Here is a 17,769-nt window from a genome sequence, read left to right on the forward strand (position 1 = left end):
TCCTTTAATGAGTTTGCATGTTTGCTTTTTGTTATATACATTTATCAGACACCAAGTAACATAAATTCTTGTTTCTGTCATTTTGAACAATGGTTGTAGAATAGTTAACCTTGCTTGTAAATCAATCATTTTCGTTTTCACCAAAAGTGTGGTGCGGATGACAAATCAAGCCAGTTGTTACTAACATGGACCAATGAAAAAGTGAAAGTCGAAAATGCTTAAAACGTGCTAAATAGAAATTACATTAACATTTGCTGGTAACAACTAGTACTGCTACTAAACCTGTTAAATCCATAAAACATAGTAGAAAAAGCAAAAACAAGCAAATGAGCAGGTGGTGTGTTCAAGCGACACATTAATGAAAATTGCTTCAGTGCTGCACAGTACATCAGTGGATGGGAAACCCAACGTAAAAGAAACCCCATCCTTGGCAAGAGCCCGGTTTCTGGTGGCCATAGCTAGACTAAGGAAGGGCGTTGTAGATTAGCAAGAGTTTGTAAATCAAGAATCCACACCAATGATAATCTTTGGAAGATGAGATGACAATACTGCTCATTGCAAGATGGAAGCTTCTCTGGTACATCGACAGTGATGTACGGAAAAAGATGCCAATGCTATGAATATGAAAATCTTAATAACTAAATGCAAATATTTTGAGCACAACTGGCTAATATGTGGGGACTTGAAAGTCTTGGGTATGCTACTTGGCCAACAAGGTGGCTACACTAAGTATCCATGCTTTTTATGTCTATGGGATAGTAGAGCTAAAACGGAACATTGGGAACAAGACCAATGGCCTGAGAGAAAAGAATTTACTAGAGAAAAAAGAAAATAATAAAAACATCCGTAACCAACCATTAGTAGACCCAAGCAAAGTATTATTACCACCTCTTCACATTAAACTGGGGCTAAGGAAGCAATATGTGAAAAGCCTGGATAAACATGGGGCATATTTTGGGTATATTTGCCAAAAATCTCCTGCCTTGAGCAATGAAAAGTTGAAAGCAGGAATATTTGATGGGCCAAAAATAAGACAGCTAATGAAAGACAAGAAATTTATCAAAACCATGAATCAAGATGAAAAAGAAGGTTGTGTGGCTTTTAGCCAGGTTGTGAGCAACTTTCTGGGTTATACCAAATCACCTGATTACAAAGAACTTGTCAACCGCTTGCTTTGCTCGTTTCCAAAACTTGGCTGCAACATGAGTGTAAAAGTGCACTTTCTGCATAGTCATTTGGACTACTTTCCAGAAAATTTAGGATCTACCAGCTGAACGTTTCCACCAAGATATCAAAATCATGGAAAAAAGATATCTAAGTCGGTGGAATGTTAGTATGATGGCCGATTACTGTTGGTGTCTTATGAGTTATGAGAGATGAGGAAACATATAGCCTAAACATTCTCGAAAGTCAAAAAAGAGAAAGTTTCTTCCATAAAATAATATTAATTTCAGTGTTGTGACCTTTATTCAGATATGTGCTGTTATTAACTTTTTTGCTTTTAACGCCGAGGCATATTTACATATTGTGAATAATGCTATTTATTTGTCCTTACTGTCAAAATATTGAATTGCGTTTTGTGAAAAAAATTGACGTGATAGAAAAAATCCGATGTTATTTTTGGAATCAGCGCCGCCAAATTAACCAAAAACACATGTTACTTGTAAGTCAGCAAAATTGATGCTGACCAGTGTAATGATTACTTTCTGAGAACATCCGAAAAATATTTCAAAGGTATGAAATATATTAGATATATATGGCTTATATTAGGTTTCATAACATTTCATTTCGTATGTTTCACATTAAAACCTGATTTTGTAAAAAATATGTATCAATCAATTGCTTTGAATCATGCAACTCTTACTCGAATGAAGGGCTATTCCATTGCCTTATGCTATACGGTACTGGTATAGGAAATTAGTCTAAGCAAGCTTATTCATCGATACCGCTAAAAGACAATTATTTACAAAAACTGTCAGTGATAGTGCAGTGCGAACACCTCGGCCTTTCGAAAAACTTCCATGGAATTAGGCCTGTACAGAACTACTCCAAATCTCCAATTTACAATTAGCTTAAAGCCTTTGCCTCACTCTGTCCCAACGCTTTTGGGCGCACGTGTTATGGCAGGCATGCTTCACTTTACAGCGAGAGTTGGATTGGACATCTTGTTGTTATGTATAAGATATCTATGTTTCTCCAGCATAAAACGTCTTCCATTAAATAGACATCACATAAAATTACCATTTCCAGTAGAGATTGAAAACGGTCATGCTTGTAAATTCATAAAACCCGGTGTTTGGATCTTTGTAAAACTCGGTGCTTATACAATAAAATTAAAGGCCGGTACTGTACTGGCATATTCGTAAAACTCGGTAATTATACAACACAAATTAAAGCCGGTGTTTACATATTCGTAAAACCTGGTGCTTATCCAATACAACTTATGGCCGGTACTTACACATTCGAAGAACACGGTTCTTATAATATACATATTAAATCCGGTGCTTGCATATTCGTATTTCACATTCGGTTATCTTCGCCCCGCAGAAGACAAACTAGAGAATGAAAGTTTAAAGGTTCTTTGAGTGGTATTCAATGGTTGAACAGTATGATACTGTAACTTTTTCGAATGCAAATAGGCTGTACTCGAAAAAAAAAACCGTCTACAAGTCACAGACGTTGGCCTACTTGAATGACAGAACAGACGATGAATTTATTGCGTCATAAGGTGAGGTCAATATTCGGCAGTACATCGGCCTTAATATGTATTGTATAAGCATCGGGTTGGTGTTTGATGTGATTTTGTTAAGCAGCAAGACTTCAAATGTTTTTAGAAGTTAATAACGTTAGCAACTGCTTTTATAGCACAAGCGTACGTATTTATGTATGCGCAGTGTGAACAATGTTTCATGGTAGCGAGCTGGAAGCACCGGCAAGTACCGGGGTTATCCTTTGCATGAGCTGAATCACCGGCAAGCTAAGGGCACTGCATGCTTTTTACATGCTTTTGCATTTTTGACAAACCTAATATAAAGTGAAGGTTGTTTTTGAGTTACATAAGTTGTTATATTGCGCACTAGGCCTACAATTGCTAGCAGGCTGATGTCTTTTTCAACGCACTGCACTACAAACAATAAACAGAGAGACTTGCGTCAAGTAATATTTTTCAGCGAACAAAATGCGTAAGCACACAAGTATTCGACAGAGCGTCAGGGTAGGATGATCGAACGGACGTAAAAATAAGCTTCCGTTATGAGAAGCTTGTCTCCGATGAAGCGGAATATGGCCTGCTGACAAACGGAAAACTTCTTGTAGTGATCAAAAAAGGGGGATAATTTTTGCAATAATTGTTATTTTACCTTTTCCGCCATTACTTTTACATTTCCCTAAGCGAAGTAGCCTAATGCATAGATCTTGTACGGAACATACTGTAACGAATATGTCAAATTGCGATCACCATAATGCAAAGTCTATTTCATAAAACTTGGACAGGTATGAAAGCTGCTCGAGGCGACTTCAGTTTGGCGGTTACTGGTTTTGGGGTTTTACAATAACTGCCAAGTTAAAGAGATTAATATATATCTTATATATATATATAGCTATCTGACTCTTAAGAATGATTAGAAGGCTGTGAATTCTGTCTAGAAATCCTAAACTTCAGTTGAATAGTTTATATAATTTTAAACGCTGGGATTCTGATTAATATAGATTTTAATATTTTTCATTATTACTTCAAACAAACACTAAAATTACAACAATATTATTACTGTACAAAAAGGGAATTTATGAATTATTTAACAATAAAAACGCATCACACTACATTTCACATTGATTTAAAGAATTATTCACTGAGTTATTAAGATCTATATCTTCTCATTAATTGAACTTTAAAACACCAATTGTAGGCTATACTGAAGAACTGATATTTAGACAACTAGAACCGATTTAATACTAATTCTGAATGCCCCCAATTACATAGCATACAACGATACATTTATACCCTAAACAAGATAATAAAGATTCAACTCGAAGAGCAATGCGCTTTTCAATGACAGGAAATGATTTGGATTTTTTAAACTCGAAGTTTTAGCTCAGGTGATAATTACAATCTGGCAATTTTCAATTAAAGGAAACAAATGTCAATCAATATGGTCTATTTTTATATTAAAAATGCTGTTAATACAAGTTCAATCGTGTAGCTAAACATTTTTACCGATTAAGTTGTCAATCACATAAGGTAGGCCTAATTTTGCATTTTGCAAACTCATACTGCAATGTGAATAACATGTTTGCAAAACATGATGCCAAATATGGAGTTATCGTATTTTGCAATAAATTCAAAGGTGCAATGCAGCAAGTATGTTACTGAACTGATTGTCAATCAACTATTCTTCGATAATTTTGCAATTATACCGTGGAGTTAGATTGAACTTATGGCAACTACGACGTTATGTAGGCCTAATAGCGCGTTAAATATCAGAAATTTAATTAAAATGATACAACTTGGAAGACAATGGAAACAGTGTCTTCCAAGTTTTAAACTGGTAATTATCATTGAGTAAGCGGCTCATATTGATCTCTTTTATGGTAGCTGGTACCGACGCATACGGGGCCCATTTTCTGTAAAAATATTGCTTTTAAAGGTTAAGCGAACAACTGAATGTCACAAAATAAGTATTTTGTTATCAAGGATGAATGACACATAACCTGGAAGAGATTCATCATAAGTACAGTAGTAAGGTATCGCAATTCCATCCTCGGGCTAAGAAAAATCTTTGCACGATACCCGAAGATGATCCCTCATCGCTCGTGCTCCGGTTACCGAGCTTGTCTTAGTGTCTTATTCTAATGCCACCCAATTATATCATTTACATAATATTTAACTATAGCTGTCGCAGCCATTGCTACCTGATAGTATTTGAAAGGCAGTTCCTTTTTTGAAACCTTGTATTTTAGTCTGTCCGCTCGTTGGCGCTAACAAACTACAAGCAATCTATTTTATTCGTAACTTTGACTGACCGCTTGCTGACGTCATTCGGCATATCCCAGTAGTTTATATTACATTGGTCTTCAATTTTTATTGGTATGCAGGGCTCAGAATAGACACGAAGAAATAGCTGTTCGCTCATGGCGTCGTAGCTTCTAAAACTCATATCAACTGACCTTGTTTAATCTATAGATCGATAAATGACAGTTTTAACCAATGTACAGTATTTCCACTATGTGCGTACAGCGTTTTAAGTAACTTTAAAATGTTTCGGTTTTTCAAAGAAGTTGTCAAAAACGGGCAATTGCAAGTCCTAGCATCTATGCATTCTTACTCCTATTATGACTTGTTTTATTATGCACCTTGTTTCGTAGCTCACTTCTGACGCGATGTGGTTGTTGTGGCGTGCTACTAATGTTTTAAACTTTTTTAATTTTTGTTGTCGTGCGCTTGCTTCTTATTTCGTTGTATTATATGTACAATACCTGTCGGTCATACATACGATATAGAAAACAAAGAAGAAAGCACATCTTAGTGCGAAAAATCTGATGCAATGTTTGAACATTTCATGTTAAACTTTGTACAACTTGATTGCAGCAAGTGGTGCTGGTAGGCGGAAAGTCAAACTGCGAACGTCTTTGTTTTACCGCTTCCTATAACATCCTCCACCTGCCTTCGTCATCAAACTTCTTCTCTGGATCGAGTTTATGTTGGACGGTTAGATCATACAGAGGGGTAGGCTCGCACGATGACGTAACGCAGTATTTGTCCAGAGACCGGATACTTCCTGTGTCCATGTAGGTCAGACATGTGCAACCAGTGGCCCGCGGGCCGCACTGCGGCCCGCCAGGTTGTTTCGTGCGGCCCGCGTGATGCTCAGCAAAATGTTAGAACTTCATACTAGCCATCACTATTTCATGCAGTTTACATCAAAGCAATGGAAATTTTCGCACGCTGTGTATAGAAATATTGCCCTTTGTGATGCAACAATGCTGCGTTGCATAATTTCGCAACATAAACTGCATAGGAAAGTCGTTTTACGATACTAATTTTTTCTGAAAAAATCATGTGGCCCGCGTTGTCATTCAAAATTTTGTATTTGGCCCTCCAGTGAAAAAGGTTGCACATGCCTGGGCCTAGAGTAAGACATATGCCTTTTGAATGGGGAGAATTTCACTTCAGCACAAGTATGGTTTGTGAACCCCATTCTGGCTGGACAGCAACTAAAATAAAACTATGTTTTTTGTATGATCCGACCAAGTGTCGAACCCCAGAACCACCGTATTAAAGACGAATGCTCTAAGCCAGAAGTGAGGAACATGCGGCCGCAAATCGGTTTGACAACCGCTCTTGCATGACGAAGCATTCCGGCGGGACCAGCAGTCTAGAACTTTCTTTGGCCTGTTTCCAATTTTTGCGCAATGCGATATCAAAAACTGATAGCACGATTGAGTCGCAGCAGCAGTATGTCTTCAATAGATTGCCGCACTCAACTTATGTAATGTACGTATTTTTTTGCGACCGCGGAAGCGTTGTTTGTTAGTGTTGATGAACAATTTATTTTTTCGTTTCTAAAATACTGTACAGTATTTCATAGTTTGACTAAAAAGATGTGCGGCTTACTCAGCTGTAACTGACAAAGTGGCTTGCCACAACGAATAGGACCGTCACCGCTGCTACAACGTCATTATGCAACGCAACGTAATTATGCGTAGATAATAATCGGCTATTGTTTCGTCAACTAACTAACATACTGTATTAGGACAATCGTAAATCATTTTCGCTTAACTGTTAATAATCCGGTTTATCGGATTTTGTTGCTATTGATTTAGCACATTTGTTCCAAAACTTTTGTGTCGGAGTCGGACAGCGGGGTTTCCGGAATTAAAGGGGTAATTGCATAGGAAGAAATCCGTTCCCGGCAGTTTTGTGTCGGATAGCGGGGATTCCGGTTCATCGGGGTACGGATTAACGAGGTCCCACTGTAATAAGCATTTGTGCGTAAACAATAAAGCTTTGTACCGTAACACTTTCAAAGCTAACCTTCAAGGATCAAGGAGTTTTAAACTTTGATATTTTTTGTTTTATTTATTATTCAAGGTTAGAACTGGGGTAGGCAAGGATAGGCATACGTATTCAAAGGTAGAACCGCGTAATTGACGCAAGTGGTGCTTTCCAAAGTTTGCTGCAGTGAAGCATGTATTCAATGATGTCAAGTCTATAAATAGACAAGAGTTGGCAACGAAACTTTTGATGTTAATTGCTCTTGTGTTGTTGTTGTTTGTTTGCAACGTTTTGCACAATCTAATTGGCATTTATTTATTGATGCTTTTTCTTTTTTATTAGGTGTTTTGTACCCCACGTGTTTTGTTTTTGTTTGCGTAAAAAAGGCGAAAAACATCATGGTAGTTTATTGATGTACACATCAATTTTAGTAGGTTAAGCAACGCAATTTGATAAGGGTTCATGAATAAAGACATCCGATAGAGAATAAGTTGAAAAACGCCACATGCCGAGAAATTCAAAGTGGCAGATAATTGACTTTGATGTCAACGGCACACCATTCTATTGTTGGCTGGGGAAAGTAAATAAACATGCAAAACTGTAAAAATGTAGTCAATATATAGAACCTGTTAAAAAATTAGAATTATTCAAGGACAGTGCATCCAACAAAACTCAAAGCAAATTGAGATAAACATGTGCTGGCATTGCTATGTGAAGCAAAGAAGTATTGCCTATGTACAAGCAATGCTAATACTAACATTATGATAACTCTGTATGTAAAAAAAATACTAATAACATTTAAAAAGGTTTATTAAAGTTAAATTTCATGATTGCATCATGTACATTTATAACAGAGCAAGTTAACACCACAACTGAAAATTTTACATGAAACCAGAAGCAAAGTTCTTGTGAAATCAGATCACTGATTGCTTTCAATACAAAATCCACCAGTCTTTCACCTGGTTGACAATCCTTAGTTGAATATGGTTTGGTTTATACTTACGATGTACTTGCTAACAAAATGAAAGTGAATAGCAGGAAACTGCATATGATGTGAATACAGAAATATAACTCAACTGGAAAATTTGTTACATTAATCCAAAGACATTACAATCAGCAAAAATTAAAACAAAATGAGACAAATATCATAAAATGGTTCAGATTTCGTAACATGTCTTTTGCAAATGTTGTATTATGTAACAAGATCTTTATGACACAAAACGTAATAACCACTGGTATAATAAACACATCACCAAACTAGCGTTATTTAATAGAAGTACAAATGCTAACATTACCGTAGCTTTGAGTCGAGGCAAATACCAAAACATTGTCACAAGTTGCAAGTTAACAGTTAAACCAAACATTTCATTCACAATGCTTTCCATTGCGGACTTTCATATGAGACTGCAAATGGAAGTTTCCTGAAAATGATTTCAAACAAATTTTGCATTGATAAGGGCACACTCCCGTGTGGACTTTCACATGACGTTGCAAAGTGCTGTTTCTTAAAAACGATTTGCAACAAACATTGCATTGATAAGGGCGCACTCCAGTATGGACTTTCATATGTTGCTTCAAAGTGCTATTTTGTGAAAATGATTTGCAACAAACATCGCATTGATAAGGGCGCTCTCCAGTATGGACTTTCATATGATGCTGCAAATGGCTGTTTTGTGAAAATGATTTCCTGCAAACATCACATTGATAAGGTCGCTCTCCAGTGTGGATTTTTAAATGAGCTTGCAAACTGCTGTTTTGTAAAAATGATTTGCAGCAAACATCACAGTGATAAGGGCGCTCTCCAGTGTGGATTTTCATATGACGCTGCAAATGGCTGTTTTCTGAAAATGATTTGCAGCAAACATCGCATTGATAAGGGCGCTCTCCAGTATGGACTTTCATATGATGCTGCAAATTGCTGTTTAGTGAAAATGATTTGCAACAAATCCGACATTGATATGGCTGCTCACCAGTATGAGTCCTTGAATGAGAATTCAAGTTTGATCTTTTTTTAAAAGATTTATCACAAAATTTGCAGCAAAAATGCTTTCCTTTGTCTTTTTCCTTAGTTGCCATCAAACATCCAATATTGCTTTTAATGTTTTTACAATTTGTCTTTTCTTTATCAGAAAAATTCAAAGCTAACATGTTGCAATTGTTGAATTTGTGTGCAATTTTTTCATTTAAGTTTTCAGTATCAGCAACAGCGCTTTTGAATTCATTTGTTTCATTCTCCGACTGAGGAACAATACTATTCAACATTGGAGTAATTTGGTCACCACTTTCAAAGCCAGACACCTCCCAATGCTGCATCGATTCTTCTTTGACAACTTTGATATGAAGATAAACTAATTCAGACTTTGCTTCTGATGGTTGCGACGTATCCCCATTTGGCATTGAACTTATGAAAAATTTATATCTCAAAAAACAAAAGTTGAATTGTAAATATTTATAGTTACACAATCCTGTAAAAATAACTTAGCTGATGTCTATGTCGTCATGGTTATCGACCTATACAGCAGACAAAACAAAAGAGAGCAGCACAAAACAGTAACCTAACAGACAAAATTGAATAATGTTTAGAAAAATAAGTTGAAACAAAGCTTTTAACAAATTCATCTCTAGCTTTGCTGATTGAAGTTAACTTTTTAAATGACACTCAATCACTTACATGACAAAGTAAACAAATCTAAAACTAAAAATATTTTTACAAGATGTATGTCAACTAAGGCCTTGAAAATCTATGTCTTTGTATCAAGAAAACAATCTTGAAATATTGTAGCAAAAATGATTTCAAAACATGAATCATCAAAGAACAGAATCTGTAACAATAAAATATATATAAATGATATTTAAAAGTAAATTCATGTCCAAATAGCTTTTTAAAATGTCATCATTTCACTGGTCATCCTTTGTTGTAAACTTTCCTGTGACCTGATAAACACGACTTCAATCCAAATGACTTCCCACAACAAAAACTGCTGTCGTCACCCTCGGGTGTAAATTGTCAAATGATTTTGCAAATAGCTCATATGTGAAAGTAATTAAAAGCATTCTAGCCTGTGTATACTGCCATATGGCCGTCTTGTTAAAATGATTTGAAAAAAAGTTCGCTTTGATGAGGACGTTCTCTAGTGTGAACTTTCATATGATGCTGCATATCGCTGTTGTATGAAAATGATTTGCAACAAATCTGACAATGATACTGCTACTCACCAACATGGACTTTCATATGACGCTGCAAACTGCTGTTTCGTGAAAATGATTTGCAGCAAACATCACATTGATAAGGGCGCTCTCCAGTGTGGATTTTCACATGATGCTGCAAACTGGTGTTTTGTGAAAATGATTTGCTGCAAACATCACATTGATAAGGACGCTCTCCAGTGTGGATTTTCAGATGATGCTGCAAACTGCTGTTTTCTGAAAATGATTTGCAGCAAACATTGCATTGATAAGGGCGCTCTCCAGTGTGGATTTTCATATGACGTTGCAAATGGCTGTTTTGTGAAAATGATTTGCAGCAAACATCACATTGATAAGGACGCTCTCCAGTGTGGATTTTCATATGATGCTGCAAATGGCTGTTTTGTGAAAATGATTTCCTGCAAACATCACATTGATAAGGTCGCTCTCCAGTGTGGATTTTTAAATGAGCTTGCAAACTGCTGTTTTGTGAAAATGATTTGCAGCAAACATTACATTGATAAGGGCGCTCTCCAGTGTGGATTTTCATATGACGCTGCAAATGGCTGTTTTCTGAAAATGATTTGCAGCAAACATCACATTGATAAGGTCGCTCTGCAGTGTGGATTTTCATATGACGCTGCAAATTGCTGTTTAGTGAAAATGATTTGCAACAAATCCGACAATGATATGGCTGCTCACCAGTGTGAGTCCTTGAATGAGAATTCAAGTTTGATTTTTTTTTAAAAGATTTATCACAAAATTTGCAGCAAAAATGCTTTCCTTTGTCTTTTTCCTTAGTTGCCACCAAACATCCAATATTGCTTTTAATGTTTTTACAATTTGTCTTTTCTTTATCAGAAAACTTCAAAGCTAACATGTTGCAATTGTTGAATTTGTGTGCAATTTTTTCATTTAAGTTTTCAGTATCAGCAACAGCGCTTTTGAATTTATTTGTTTCATTCTCCGACTGAGGAACAATACTATTCAACATTGGAGTAATTTGGTCACCACTTTCAAAGCCAGACACCTCCCAATGCTGCATAGATTCTTCTTTGACAACTTTGATATGAAGATAAACTAATTCAGACTTTGCTTCTGATGGTTGCGACGTATCCCCATTTGGCATTGAACTTATGAAAAATTTATATCTCAAAAAACAAAAGTTGAATTGTAAATATTTATAGTTACACAATCCTGTAAAAATAACTTAGCTGATGTCTATGTCGTCATGGTTATCGACCTATACAGCAGACAAAACAAAAGAGAGCAGCACAAAACAGTAACCTAACAGACAAAATTGAATAATGTTTAGAAAAATAAGTTGAAACAAAGCTTTTAACAAATTCATCTCTAGCTTTGCTGATTGAAGTTAACTTTTTAAATGACACTCAATCACTTACATGACAAAGTAAACAAATCTAAAACTAAAAATATTTTTACAAGATGTATGTCAACTAAGGCCTTGAAAATCTATGTCTTTGTATCAAGAAAACAGTCTTGAAATATTGTAGCAAAAATGATTTCAAAACATGAATCATAAAGGAACAGAATCTGTAACAATAAAATGTAAATGATATTTAAAAGTAAATTCATGTCCAAATAGCTTTTTAAAATGTCATCATTTCACTGGTCATCCTTTGTTGTAAACTTTCCTGTGACCTGATAAATACGACTTCAATCCAAACGACCTCCCACAATAAGAACACGGCTATCGTCACCCCCAGGTGTGAATTGTCAAATGATTTTGCAAATAGCTCATATGTGAAAGTAATTTAAAACAAACACCGCATTTATAAGCATTCTAGCCAGTGTGTAACGCCATATGACTTTGAAAATGTACTACCATTTGACTTTGAAAATGGCCAGCTTGTAAAATGATTTGGAATTAACGTCGCATTGATATGGCCGCTCTCCTGTGTGACTTCTTAAATGAGCTTTCAAGCTTGCTTTTCGCTTGAAAGGTTACCACAAACTGAACAACAGAAATGTTTGTTTTAGTCATTTTCAACAACTATTGGAGACTGCTTAACCTTGTTAGTATTGCGTTTATCACTTGATGTGCATTTAACCAATTGAGATGGATGGAATTTTACTAGTGAATATCTTTCATTTTAGTTTTTAAAATCGAAAACTTCATCCTTGATTGTGACATTTTTTTCAATCTCTGACTGAGAGACAATCCTTTTTATCATGGGAGCAATTTTATCACCAGTATCAAATCGTGATATATCCTAATCCTGTAAAGGTTCTTCTTTAGTAGGCATAAGATGACGACAAACTGACGCCTTCTCTGAATAAACTTCTTCAATACAAATACCAATATCAGTCTCTACATTCGATGGTTCTTCAACTGGCCTTACATTGTTTGTGGTTTCACTTTTTTTTACTTCTGCAAGAAGCGTTGAATACAAATCTTTCATGTTTTCTTGCATTTTGGAAAATTCCAAATTCATATCTTGTCGCATTGATTTTAATTCTTGCAAAATCAGGTCGCTAATCTCTTTTAACATAATGGCTACTGGCAAACCACTTGGATGACACTCCATACTAAATAATAACACTTTTAAACTCCTGTTGTAAAAAAACAAAAAAGTACGCTGTACTAATGTCAATTTTGAAATAAAACATATTTGGACACATTGCACACCGTGTTTGAATAACACAGCATAAGATGACAACAAAGACCATAACAGTCGAGCTTAGTGTGGTAGTTTGCAGAATTTCAGAGTTGCATCTCATGCAAAAGTTAAGAAAAAAGAACACTGAACAAAGAAATCAACATCAGCAAAAATTAACAGTAAATTACATGGATAAAAAACCATGTAAAGAGCTTCCTTTGCAAACAGCATAATAATCAATCGGGCATTTGAAAAAAAACATTGTCAAAAGTGTTATAAAGTTATTTTATTATAAATATTGACCCAGAGTTTAGAGATCGCTGCTTTAGGCTATAAACGCAGATGATATACGCATTATAGAAATATCATAAATGGGAAAAACCTAAAAATATTCCACTTAACAAAACGTAAAAAAATGTGAAAAACAGATTCCTAAAAATATCATTTTACCGCCATTCTTGCAAATGAACAAAACGTTAACAATATGTTTTCAATAAATTATTATAAATAACAAATTAACCAAATAACACTCAGACCAACTTTGAAAGACAATCAATGATAAAAGTAGTAGTTAAACTCACATTACTGCAGTTACACGTTAACAACTTTGTTCCACTGATGAAAAATTTATGTCAAACACAAAATAATGTGTGTTGGGATTTATCAGCAGTATATTCTTTTCAGCCTTATAATTTTCCGGTGCAAAGCATAGTTCTATCATTATCACATGTTTTCAAGTAAATGTTGTACAAAGTTTAGACAAAGAATGCTGATGTTACATAACTTATTTTTGTTAATGGGGTGGTTTTAGAAAAAGTTTTATATTTTAAAAAGTAAATTTGTTTTTTAAATATTTTTAGTTCAGCAATCCTGCAAAATAAATTAGCTGATGTCTATGGCTATGTACCTATACAACATACAAAACAAAGGAGAGCAGCACAAAAAAAAACTTAACATACAAAAGTGAAAAATGTTTAGAAAAACAACTTATAACAAATTTTTTAACAAATTCATCTCTAGCTTTGATGATTGAAGCTCAATTTTTTAAATGACACTTAATAACTTAAACATGACAAAGTAAACAAATCTAAAACAAAACATATTGTTAAAAGATGTATGTCAACTAAGGCCTTGAACATGTATGTCTTTGTATCAACAAAACAATCTTGAAATGTTGCAGCAAAAATGATTTCAAAACATGAATCATTAAACAACAGAATCTTTCAGATTAAAATGTAAATGATTTATAAAAGTAAATTCATGTCCAAATAGTTTTTTAAAATGTCATAATTTCTCTGGTGATCTTTTGTTGTAAACTTTCCTGTGCCCTGACAAATACGACTTCAATCCAAACAACTGCCCACAACAAGAACATTGCCATGTTGTCTTCCGGTGTGAATTGTCACATGATTTCGCAAATAGCTACTATATGAAAGTAATTCAAAGCAAACACCGCATTTATAAGCATTCTAGCCAGTGTGTACTGGCCGTCTTGTGAAATTGATTTGAAACAAATTTCACTTTGATGCTGACGCTTTCCAATGTGGACTTTCTTATGATGCTCCAGATCGCTGCTTTGTATAAATGATTTGCAACAAATCTCAAGTTGATACTGCTACTCGCCATTATGGGCTTTCATATGACGCTGCAAAGTGCTGTTCTGTGAAAATGATTTGCAGCAAACCTGACATTGATAAGGGCGCTCTCCAGTGTGGACTGTCATATGACGCTGCAAATGGCTGTTTTTTAAAAATGATTTGCAGCAAACATTGCATTGATAAGGACGCTCTCCAGTGTGGACTTTCATATGACGCTGCAAATCGCCGTTCCGTGAAAATGATTTGCAACAAATCTGACATTGATAAGGACGCTCTCCAGTGTGGACTTTCATATGACGCTGCAAATCGCCGTTCCTTGAAAATGATTTGCAACAAACCTGACATTGATAAGGACGCTCTCCAGTGTGGATTTTCATATGATGCTGCAAATTGCTGTTTTGTGAAAATTATTTGCAACAAATCTGACGTTGATACTGCTACTCCGCAATGTGGACTTTCATATGACGCTGCAAATTGCCGTTCTGTGAAAATGATTTGCAACAAACCTGACATTGATAAGGACGCTCTCCAGTGTGGACTTTCATATGACGCTGCAAATAGCTGTGTTGAGAAAAGGATTTCAAGCAAACAATGCATTGATGAGGGCGCTCTTCAGTATGGACTTTCATATGAATTTTCAAACTACTGTTTTGTGAAAATGATTTGCAACAAACATTGCATTGATAAGGACGCTCACCAGTGTGGACTTTCATATGACACTGCAAATTGCCGTTCTGTGAAAATGATTTGCAACAAACCTGACATTGATAAGGACGCTCTCCAGTGTGGACTTTCATATGACGCTGCAAATAGCTGTGTTGAGAAAAGGATTTCTTGCAAACAATGCATTGATGAGGGCGCTCTTCAGTATGGACTTTCATATGAATTTTCAAACTACTGTTTTGTGAAAATGATTTGCAACAAACATTGCATTGATAAGGACGCTCACCAGTGTGGACTTTCATATGACGCTGCAAATCGCCGTTCCTTGAAAATGATTTGCAACAAATCTGACATTGACACGGCTGCTCTCCAGTGTGGGTTTTCATGTGATGCTGCAAATTGCTGTTCAGTGAAAATGATTTGCAACAAACCTGACATTGATAAGGACGCTCACCAGTGTGGACTATCATATGACACTGCAAATTGCTGTTTTGTGAAAATGATTTGCAGCAAACATCGCATTGATAAGGACGCTCTCCAGTATGTACTTTTATATGACGCTGCAAATCGCCGTTCCGTGAAAATGATTTGCAACAAATCTGACATTCATAAGGACGCTCTCCAGTGTGGGTTTTTATGTGCTGCTGCAAATTGCTGTTTTCTGAATATGATTTGCAACAAACACGACATTGGTAAGGACGCTCTCCAGTATGAACTTTCATATGGCGCTGCAAATTACTGTGTTTTGAAAATGATTTGCAGCAAACATCGCATTGATAAAAACGTTCTCTAGTGTGGACTTTCATATGGCTCTTCAAAACGCTGTTTTGTAAAAATGATTTGCAGCAAACATCACATTGATAAGGACGCTCTCCAGTGTGGACTTTCATATGACACTGTAAATGGTTGTTTGTTAAAAATGATTTGCAGCAAACATTGCATTGATGAGGGCGCTCTCCAGTATGGACTTTCATATGAATTTTCAAACTACTGTTGTGTGAAAATGATTTGCAACAAACCTGACATTGATAAGGCCGCTCTCCAGTGTGGACTCTCATATGACGCTGCAAATCGCCGTTCTGTGAAAATGATTTGCAACAAATCTGACATTGATAAGGACGCTCTGCAGTGTGGACTTTCATATGATGATGTAAACTGCTGTTTCGTGAAAATGATTTGCAACAAATCTGACATTGATACGGCTGCTCACCAGTATGAGTCCTTAAATGAACATTTAAGGCTGAGTCTTTTTTAAAAGATTTATCGCAAACTGTGCAGCAAAAATGTTTTTCTTTGTCTTTTTCCTTAGTTGCCATCAAACAACCAATATTGCTTTTAATGTTTTTACAATTTGTCTTTTCTTTATCAGAAAACTTCAAAGCTAACATGTTGCAATCGTTGTATTTGTGTACAATCTTTTCATTTAAGTTTTCAGACTCAGCAACATCGCCTTTGAATTCATTTGCTTCATTCTCCAACTGAGGAACAATACTATTCAACATTGGAGTAATTTGGTGACCGGTCTCAAAGCAAGACGCTTCCAAATTCTGCATCGATTCTTCTTTGAAGGCTTCGATAAAAAGATAAACTGATTCAGACTTTACATCTGATGGTTGCGACGTATCCCCATTTGGCATTGAACTTATGAAAAATTTATATCTCAAAAATCAAATGTTGATTTTTAAATATGTATAGTTACACAATCCTGTAAAAATAAGTTAGCTGATTTCTATGTCGTCATTGTTATGCACCTATACTGCATACAAAACAAAACAAAGCAGCACAAAACAACAATTTAACATACAAAAGTGAAAATGTTTAGAAAAATAACTTATAACAAAGTATAACAAACAAAGTTTTTAAAGGTATAACAAAGTTTTTATCAAATTAATCTCTAGTTTAGCTGATCGAACTTAAAGTTTTTAAATGATACTCAATCACTTAGACATGACAAAGTAAACAAATCTAAAACTAAAAATATTGTTACAAAATGTATGTTGACTGAGGCTTTGAACATTTATGTTTTTGCATTAAGAAAACAATCTTGAAATGTTGCAGCAAAAATCATTTTTATAAACATGAATCATTAAACAAAAGAATCTTTAACAATAAAATGTAAATGATTTTTAAAAGTAGATTTATGTCCAAAAGTGTTTTAAAATGTCATCATTTCTCTAGTCATCCTTTGTTGTAACTTTCCTCTTAAAAGTGTTACCTGATAAATACAACTTCAATCCAGACGACTTCCCACAACAAGAACACTGCTATCGTCGCAAATACCTATAATGTGAAAGTATTTCAAAGCAAACACTGCATTTATAAGCATTCTAGCCCACGTGTACCGCCTTATGACTTTGGAGATGGCTGTCTAGTGAAAATAATTTAAAACAAACTTCGCTTTGATACGGCTACTTGCCATTATGGACTTTCATGTGAGTTTGCAAATGGGTGTTTTTGAAAATGATTTGCAACAAACCTGACATTGATAAGGGCGCTCTCCAGTGTGGAATTTCATATGACGACGCAAATTGCAGCTTTGTAAAAATGATTTGCTACAAATATCGCATTGATAAGGGCGCTCTCCAATATGAACTTTCAAATGAGTTTGTAAATAGGCGTTTTGTGCAAATGACTTGTAACAAATCTGACAATGAAAAGCACCCAGTGCAGTGTGTGCTTTCATATGACGACACAAAGCGCTGTTTCGTGC

General features: G+C 35.4%; 3 protein-coding genes across 3 annotated transcripts; all 3 read right to left on the reverse strand.

Moving 5' to 3' along the window:
• Window positions 1-7,430: 7,430 nt before the first annotated feature.
• On the reverse strand, window positions 7,431-9,390 carry LOC143444916 (uncharacterized). Its single transcript, XM_076943712.1, has one exon. It carries the CDS (start codon window positions 9,386-9,388, stop codon window positions 8,357-8,359), a length of 1,032 nt encoding a protein of 343 aa, XP_076799827.1. The 5' UTR covers window positions 9,389-9,390; the 3' UTR covers window positions 7,431-8,356.
• An 809-nt stretch (window positions 9,391-10,199) lies between these two features.
• LOC143444900 (uncharacterized) lies at window positions 10,200-14,417 on the reverse strand. The gene has a single exon (XM_076943695.1). The coding sequence runs from the start codon at window positions 11,304-11,306 to the stop codon at window positions 10,200-10,202; it is 1,107 nt and encodes a 368-aa protein (XP_076799810.1). The 5' UTR covers window positions 11,307-14,417.
• A 272-nt stretch (window positions 14,418-14,689) lies between these two features.
• LOC143444708 (uncharacterized) lies at window positions 14,690-17,479 on the reverse strand. The gene has a single exon (XM_076943594.1). It carries the CDS (start codon window positions 16,694-16,696, stop codon window positions 14,834-14,836), a length of 1,863 nt encoding a protein of 620 aa, XP_076799709.1. The 5' UTR covers window positions 16,697-17,479; the 3' UTR covers window positions 14,690-14,833.
• Between the last annotated feature and the right edge of the window lie 290 nt (window positions 17,480-17,769).

The sequence above is a fragment of the Clavelina lepadiformis genome, chromosome 1 (genome assembly GCF_947623445.1).
Source record: "Clavelina lepadiformis chromosome 1, kaClaLepa1.1, whole genome shotgun sequence".
Taxonomy (NCBI): domain Eukaryota; kingdom Metazoa; phylum Chordata; class Ascidiacea; order Aplousobranchia; family Clavelinidae; genus Clavelina; species Clavelina lepadiformis.

Coding starts and splice junctions, on each gene's coding strand:
- LOC143444916 (XM_076943712.1), bottom strand. CDS start 9,388: ATGCCAAATGGGGATACGTCGCAACCATCAGAAGCAAAGTCTGAATTA.
- LOC143444900 (XM_076943695.1), bottom strand. CDS start 11,306: ATGCCAAATGGGGATACGTCGCAACCATCAGAAGCAAAGTCTGAATTA.
- LOC143444708 (XM_076943594.1), bottom strand. CDS start 16,696: ATGCCAAATGGGGATACGTCGCAACCATCAGATGTAAAGTCTGAATCA.